Genomic DNA, 8,969 nt, shown 5'->3' with positions numbered 1-8,969 from the left:
AAGCACTTGTAAAAGAGTTTGCTGAAGGACTTAGAAAACAGTGAAATTGTATTTGGCCTTGATCTCTCAACGTTTACCTCAGAGCTCGGACACACAAGCAAACATCAACACACAATCGCACAAACACTATTGCAAGTAAATACACAATGTAGGAACACATGCACACATATAGAGGAAGATGTATGAACCAGTGGAAGCTCCTCAGATGAGGAAGGGGAGGACCACCCTCCTCAGTGAATTTCATAAAAATAAAATGTGTAAAGTTACTCTTTTTAGATAAAACTATACCAAATATAATCACGTCACCAAGTAATTGATTAAAACACACAGTTTTGCAATGAAGGTCTACAGTAGCCTTAACAGCACTCTGTAGGGCAGCACCATGGTGTAGCCGGAGGACAGCTAGCTTCCGTCCTCCTCTGGGTACATAAACATCAATACAAAACCTAGGAGGCTCATGGTTCTCACCCCCTTCCATAGACTTACACAGTAATTATGACAACTTCCGGAAGACGTCCTCCAACCTATCAGAGCTCTTGCAGCATGAACTGACATGTTGTCCACCCAATCAAAGGATCAGAAAATGAATCTAGTACTGAAAGCATAAGCTACAGCTAGCTAGCACTGCAGTGCATACAATGTTTTGAGTAGTTGTCTCAAAGAGAGAGAAAGACAATAGTTGAACAGTTTTGAACAAATTAATGTATTCAACAATGAAGGAGAAGCAAGAGAGAGATAGAGAGAGATTTAGTCATTTTTTTCACTTTCAGTTTCACTTACTTAGCTAGCAAATGCAGCTAGCTAGTTTAGCCTACTCAAACACCCTGCTCAAACAGAGGGATGCTATGTTAGCTAGCTGGCTATGATTATCCAACACCACTGAAACTCTTCCAAGTCAAGGTAAGCTTTTGGTTTTACTAATTTAATGCCACCGGGGCCCGCCGGTGTAACTGCTAAACTGCTAACTGACTATACACTGTAACGTTACTGCATGATTGTAGTGGGTTTACTATTGCGTTAGTTCTATTAGCTATGTTGACTATGACGTTACTTTACTAACTATTTAGGCTGTGTTTAGCGGTTATAATATAGTTTGGCTTGGAAAGTTTTTTTTTGCCTGGTCACATACAGCTGTGCATTGAAGTCCACAAACAAAAGGAAAAGGTGAGAGGGGTAGAGCGCATAGATGCGAGAAGGAATAGAACGTGGCTACTATGAAAGTGAACTGTGTTTACAAGTGATCAGGGGTGTATTCATTCCGCCGTTTCTTAAATGGAAGCAAACGGAAAGAAACTGGGATAAACATACCTGAATTTGTCCAATTGAAACTCTCGTTTGCAACTGTTGGACTAATGATTACACCCTTGATCAGCTAGATGCAGGCAAGACTGTGCAAGGCGGTATTGAATGTGTCACTGTCTGTCCATGTGTCACTGTTTGTCACCTCAAATATGTCTCTCGACCTGTGTGCACCTACATTGTAAACTTTCATTCATAGGCTAGGTTGTAGCAACCTCATGATGGGTATACGGAAAATTAGAGTATCGTGTAGTAGCCTAAACCTATCGATATTACATTGAACTGGGCGAATTAAATATGAATGACAGTCATCCAATATGCTATAATAGAAATAAGGCCATGCTCATGAGAATAAATACAATTGTCCTCCTCATCTTAAACGGCACCAACCGCCACTGGTATGAACTTATACATGGACACACACCATATAAAATGAGTGACACTGCCAGCTGCAAACACCTGATCCCCGGATCCCCCCTTCAGAGAGAGAAAGAAAGAATGAAAGAAGAAGAGAAGAAGGAGAGAGTGATAAAAATTCACCAATATCCATAACTTGTGAAGTGGCGGGTGAAGTGTCAGACAACTGGCTGAGTGTTTTTCTTTCTGCCGGAGCGCTGGGATCGGAACGTTTAGCCCTCTGATCCCCAGGTGCGTCACAAATGGTGTCCTATTCCCTACATAGTGCACTACTTTTGATCAGAGCCCTTTGGGCCCTGGTCAATAGTAGTGCACAATATAGAGAATAGGATGCTGTTTGGGACTCATCTCCAGTCTGAACCCCAGTCTGAACCCCAGAGAGACAGTGGCAGTGACTAATGTCCCAGTGTGTCTGTGGTGTTGTGTTTGGATCGTTTACAGGGAGCTCTGCTTTAATCATTACGAGTGTGAAGGGTCCCCCGGGGAGCAAAAATTTGTCAGAAAGCAGTGTTTATGAAAAAGGATATATTTATGAATGAGTCTTTAAAGTGTTGGGGAGCCGCTGGGCTGCAGGGAGCGAATACATGAGAGGATGAGAGGCACTGACTGACTGTCAGCCGTCAGTCATGGAGAATGCTTGTTCTTAGGAAGACCACAATTTGGTTTACTTTGTGAATTGACTGGAACTGAAATGGAATTGACCCTGGTGCGTGCGTGCGTGCGAGCTTGTGTGCGTGCTTACAGCAATGGGGTGGGTGGATGGCAGATTCTTTCACTTATTTTCTTGGAAAGCAAACATATCCTATTGCAGGGAAAACATTCAATCTTAAACATGGATCTTTGATTGGAAATAAGAAAGAAAGAAGGAAAAATCTTTGTCATGAATTTCGGTAAAGATGTGTCATCTTTCAGTAAGTCATCCGTTGGATGGTCACTTGGGACATTGCCGTCTTGTCTGTGTCATTGCTCTTTTGGCTCCCTTTCCCTTTGTTTAATACAATTACAGTATCTAAATTAGATGTATCTAATGTAGATGTCCTGAATGGGCAAGTCATCTATTCTCATCAAGCATATTGACCCAAATTCAGAACTGGTTCATGGCTTATCCTAACTCATAGTTAACTCGTAGCTAACATTTGTACATTAAAATGTTTACATTTGAGTAATTTAGCAGACACTCTTATCTAGAGCGACTTACATTCCTCTTAAGATAAAACATTTAATGTCAGTACATACAGTTGAAGTCGGAAGTTTACATACATTTAGGTTGGAGTCATTAAAACTCGTTTTTCAACCACTCCACAAATTTCTTGTTAACAAACTATAGTTTCGGCAAGTCGGTTAGGACATCTACTATGTGCATGACACAAGTAATTTTTCCAACAATTGTTTACAGACAGATTATTTCACTTATAATTCACTGTATCACAATTCCAGTGGGTCAGAAGTTTACATACACTAAGTTGACTGTGCCTTTAAACAGCTTGGAAAATTCCAGAAAATGATGTCATGGCTTTAGAAGCTTCTGATAGGCTAATTGACATAATTTGAGTCAATTGGAGGTGTACCTGTGGATGTATTTCAAGGCCTACCTTCAAACTGAGTGCCTCTTTGCTTGACATTATGGGAAAATCAAAAGAAATCAGCCAAGACCTCAGAAAAATAATTGTAGACCTCCACAAGTCTGGTTCATCCTTGGGAGCAATTTCCAAATGCCTGAAGGTACCACGTTCATTGTGCAAACAATAGTATGCAAGTATAAACACCATGGGACCACGCAGCCGTCATACCACTCAGGAAGGAGACGCGTTCTGTCTCCTAGAGATGAATGTACTTTGGTGTGAAAAGTGCACTGAACAACAGCAAAGGACCTTGTGGAGATGCTGGAGGAAACAGGTACAAAAGTATCTATATCCACAGTAAAACGAGTCCTATATCGACGTAACCTGAAAGGCCGCTCAGCAAGGAAGAAGCCACTGCTCCAAAACCGCCATAAAAAAGCCAGACTACGGTTTACAACTGCACATGGGGACAAAGATCGTACTTTTTGGAGAAATGTCCTCTGGTCTGATGAAACAAATTCTGTGGTGGTGCTTTGCTGCAGGAGGGACTGGTGCACTTCACAAAATAGATGGCATCATGAGGAAGGAAAATTATGTGGATATATTGAAGCAACATCTCAAGACATCAGTCAGGAAGTTAAAGCTTGGTCGCAAATGGGTCTTCCAAATGCACAATGACCCCAAGCATACTTCCAAAGTTGTGGCAAAATGGCTTAAGAACAACAAAGTCAAGGTACTGGAGTGGCCATCACAAAGCCCTGACCTCAATCCTATAGAACATTTGTGGGCAGAACTGAAAATGTGTGTGCGAGCAAGGAGGAATGGGCTAAAATTCACCCAACTTATTGTGGGAAGCTTGTGGAAGGCTACCCAAAACGTTTGACCCAAGTTAAACAATTTAAAGGCAATGCTACCAAATACTAATTGAGTGTATGTAAACTTCTGACCCACTGGGAATGTGATGAAAGAAATAAAAGCTGAAATAAATCTCTCTCTACTATTATTCTGACATTTCACAGTCTTAAAATAAAGTGGTGATCCTAACTGACCTAAGACTGGGAGTTTTTACTATTATTAAATGTCAGGAATTGTGAAAAACTGAGTTTAAATGTATTTGGCTAAGGTGTATGTAAACCTCCGACTTCAACTGTATCAAGATTGTAAAGACGGACACACATTGGTTTGAAATCAATTAAAACACTTCAGCCTGTACACGTTTTTATATATTTTTATTATAAATAGTAAATAGTGCTGCATTTGACACAAGACATATTACAACAAAAATAATTTTATGCAGTCATAAATGAAAATTATATGTATACAAAAGAAACAAGGCAGAAAAATAAAGGTGTACAGATGTAGGATCTTAATTTGAGCCAGTTTGCTACAGCATGAAAATAATGCTGCAGCAACCGGAAATGTGAATTATTGTGTGGATTATACTTAATATACATTTTTGTAAGGGTTGATACATTTTTAGTAATGAAAAACAAAAAATACACTACAAGTTTAACATTTCCTGTATTGCAGGAAAGTTATCCTGCAACAGGGTGATTAAATTAAGATCCTATATCTGTCATTTCCATCGCTGTTTAAGATTTACTGGTCAGCACCACTGAGTGCTAAGATCAGGGATACTAACAGAGGGGAGGTGGACTGAATAAATACTAAATGAACAGGAGTGGTATGTTTCATCAGGTCCAATTAACACTTGACTGGACTGTGTGACTGGTAGCCTGGTCCCAGATCTGTATGGGCAGAATCTTAACTTGAGTGTATGTAACTCAGATTTATATTCAAATCTTTCATCTGCAAAAATCCAAGTTACCTGTACATGCACAGATCTCGTGTTAGGATTATTATTGCTTTAAAGTGGTCCGAGCCACCAAGCAAGTGCACAGATAAGGCTCTACCTGTGCAGAGCACATGCCCATTGGCCTTTCAGTCTCCAAAGTGCCCTTTTCAGTGGTGGTATATATTTTTTTTTTTGTGTAAATTTTTTGTGGTTGTTGTTCTGAACCCACTGCGCGCAAGTCGGCGTTAAATTCTTATCTATGCTTCAGAACCAAAAAGTTGTGCGTCTTGATTGTTGACCAATGACCAGTCATCAGCATTGGCGGGCAAAGTCAGACGCGCATATCCAGATTAGTGACCAGATCTGGCAAAAACAGAGTAGGCCTATGTTTATCATCCATATAAAATACAGTCTACTACTGACTCATTTTTGCCAGAACAACAGGCTAGGTGGCGATTTGATTGGTCATTTTCATATTTCAGATAGGGCTTGTTTGGGTGGCTACTGCTGGCAATATGTCTAAAGATAAGCAGCTGTAACATCGCACTGCCTTCAATATTATGGGATGAAGATGTAACATATCTGGTGAATTTATTACAATTTTTGTAAGGAAGAACAGGGATACTGGGCTGATATCGAGCACTCTGCAGGCAGGCTACCCTCCAAAGTGACATCATTTCCATACGATCCTGCAACCTCCACTAAAAGTAGGCCGTATGATTTTGCTTGCTCTGGACATGACATATCCCTAGTTCATATTGCCTGCTAATATGAATGACTTTCAGCTCCAAATGCAGGTGTAAAATGCAGTTTATTTCTGTAGCCATGCGTTTTGAAAATGCATCACCATTTATGGCTGTAATGACAGGCAAGTTTTGTAGGCCGACCACTCCTTTTTGGGGGTCGCAGGTCAAAAAGTTTGGAAAAACACTGGGATGCATGATCGTGGCAACAAATGGAGTTGGGTTGAATCTAGTAATGGTAGTCAACAGTATTTCTTACAATCTTCTATTTTGACTGGAATTGTGTTGGTCATTGTTAATAAGTGCAGCATTAATTCCAGTTCAAAATAGTTTAGCAAAATACTTTACTCATCAGATTATGCTGCTTTCCCCTTTTCTTGTAATAATTTGCCGCTGTTGTGGGAATTTCATTGAGGGGGTGCCCTTTTTTTTGTTTGAGCACATGCCCCCCAAAAGGTCTGTGCACTGCTCTGCGAGCAACCCAGCTATCTTTGTTTTTCTCAATACAATATAGATTACAAAAAGAATGTAGTAGGCTAGTCAATTCATTTCATCTGAGGTATGAATGTATTGCACTTCTTTGGGTTGAAGCAGCTTCCATCTACTACTGTATGTCTCGATCTCTCTGTCTCTCTACTATCATCCTAGATGGGTGAAAGACTGAGTCCACTGTCCAAACCTTTACTTTACTTTATCCCTACAGTCATTTTTACAAATCAAAGTGATTGCAGTTTTTCTTCTCCTGAGAGAACCCATTTAATTTCCCCAAATCATGTGAAATAATACATAGTATCAGTGTACAGTATAAGACCTTTCCCTAAGACATTGTGAGTGCCATACATAAAGCATTGTGGCTGAGTGAGTGGTGTGCCTATTGCAGGTCCATAGAAAGATCACCGTTAGCTTCAGGATTGTGCCTTAAAACCTTATTTTCCTCACATCACATTGGCCCTGAAAGCGCATTCATGGAAGAAAAACTGTTTACAAGTCCTCTCCCACTCTCTGCCACTTATTACAAATTAAAGGCAGAGTCTTGAATGAGTGAATGTTGTTTTATTCACCCCCTTTTTTCGTTTATCCTCTGCCTCACCTCCTCTTCTTCTCCTTCTCTCCATTTACTTTTCTCTTCAAGCATGGAGAGCGAGGCGTGCTTGGTTTTCAGAGCATGACGTGAAGTGCGAGTGGGGCGAGAGCCAGGTAACTGGAGAGGGCTCCCCCTTTGGTTCTGATTATCCCATTGAGACACCCCCCTCACATCCCCAACCAGGGTACCCCACCCCAACACGAATCCCAAAACAACCCCCCTCAGTCCATTTCTCTGGGTTGTCCCTTCTCCTCAGGGGCTGGGTGGGGAATAGGCAGAGGAGGAGGAAAGGGGGGAAGGAGGGATTTCTCCGGAGTTGACTGTCAGGTTGGCCAGAGATCTCATCCAGTCCTGGACATGTTGGGGCTTCAGATAATGAAAGGCACCTGAGAGAGAGCGAGAGAGCGAGAGAGCGAGAGAGAGAGAGAGAGAGAGAGAGAGAGAGAGAGAGAGAGAGAGAGAGAGAGAGAGAGAGAGAGAGAGAAGGGTTAGCACTTTTCTCCACTGGGTTTCATGTCAGTCTCTACCTCCTGTGCCAGGGTAACTTTATGCCTGATGGGTGAAGGGGTTGAAGAGAGCAGTGAGAGGTGGAGTGAACGGAGGATGTAAGGAAGAGGGTGAGAGGGGGTGAGGGAGTTAAAGAGAGGCAAGGAGTGTGAGGCAGATCTGGCACTTTCCCCTTTGGCAGGGCTGTACTGTACTGGGGAGAGTTAGAGTGGGCCTGCCTGCCCTGGCTGCGTTGGTCCTGGCTGTGGCTCTGCTCCAGTGATCAATAACAACTCAGACTGCATCTGACCTCCACAGGGACACATGGTTCCAATCCCTGCCTGCCAGAGGCCATTTCGCTCCCCGTTAAAAAGACCCCCTCTCAACCCTACCTTCCAACCAACTCTCTCTTACCAACAACCCCCTGCCCCCACAAGCTGCCTGCACATTGGTCCTGAGCGTGGACCTCCCCAAATTAATGACATCAAGATGCCGCTACTGATGGGCCAGGTACGGGCCAGTCAACATGTGGTAGTGTACTTCCCCAGCCCCTCACCCCCACCCCACTAACTCTTCCCCGCCTGTCAAACATGCTTTGGGGAAGCAGCTCCTTTGATTTGGGGAGGTATCTTTGTTACCCAGGGGTCATTACATGGCTAGGTGAACGAGCGGAGGGTTTGATGGTCCAGCTCATGACACAGGGTCGTGGAAGGTCACAGGCTGATGGTTATGTGGGAGAGAGGCCCACTGACATACCTCTGTATCTGGCCACGTAGATATATGTTGTGGGTAAATGCTCACAGGTAATAGTAATGTAAACTGAAGTGCCCCCTCGACTACTAGCCGTGTCTCTGACATACGTGTAATGTCACCGCCTGATTTGATAGCGTGATTCGAGAGGCTCACTCATCATGTTGGCCTTTGCAATTAACGTGGGTTATGATTCTGAAAATCTAAACCTTGAGTATGGTCTTTAATCATAGGAGACTGTATACGGATATATGTAAAAATGAATGGAGTTAGTATACCTTTAATGCTAATATAATGTGTCTTTTATACAGGTATTTTAATAGAAATTATTTTTTGAATGACTTACAATCGATGCATTCAAACAATGAAGTGGCTGAAATAACTACACACAAGTACACATATATATACAAAATAAAACATGTTACTAACAGTCCCAGTGTCACGACTTCCTCCGAGGCTGCCTCCTCTCCTTGTTCAGGCAGGCTTCGGCGTTCGTCGTCACCGGCCTTCTAGCCACTGCCGCTCCTCATCTCATCATTCCATTTGTTTTGTCTTGTTTATTACACATACCTGGTTCATATCCCCTCATCAGTACCTGTATAAGTGTTCCCTCTGCCCCCTTGTCTTTGTGTGTGAGGATAGTGGAGCTCCTTGTATTTTGTATCGCCAGGTTATTTTTCTCTGTGTGCCTTGTTGGTTCCAGTGCGCCTGTTTTGCACCCTGGACTGTTTTGACGCTTTACTGCATAACTCTGTATTCCGGAATAAATCCTGTTATTCTGTGATTTACCCTCCTGCGCCTGACTCCTTCAAATCACCCATCACAGAATTACA

At 42.4% G+C, this 8,969-nt stretch overlaps 1 protein-coding gene across 3 annotated transcripts in view; it reads right to left on the bottom strand.

The window, feature by feature from the left end:
• Positions 1-4,781: 4,781 nt before the first annotated feature.
• LOC121580863 (paired box protein Pax-3-like) overlaps positions 4,782-8,969 on the bottom strand; it is a 32,351-nt gene continuing 28,163 nt past the window's right edge. For all 3 annotated transcript variants that reach the window (XM_041895974.2, XM_041895975.2, XM_041895976.2), the window contains exon 9: positions 4,782-7,286. In XM_041895974.2, coding sequence (XP_041751908.1) covers positions 7,269-7,286 — 18 coding nt within the window. In that variant the 3' untranslated portion in view covers positions 4,782-7,268. The remainder of the gene's footprint in view (positions 7,287-8,969) is intronic.

The sequence above is a fragment of the Coregonus clupeaformis genome, chromosome 14 (assembly GCF_020615455.1).
Source record: "Coregonus clupeaformis isolate EN_2021a chromosome 14, ASM2061545v1, whole genome shotgun sequence".
Taxonomy (NCBI): Eukaryota; Metazoa; Chordata; class Actinopteri; order Salmoniformes; family Salmonidae; genus Coregonus; species Coregonus clupeaformis.
Note: the sequence above shows the minus strand (reverse complement) of the source record. Positions and strands in the feature narration are given on the sequence as shown.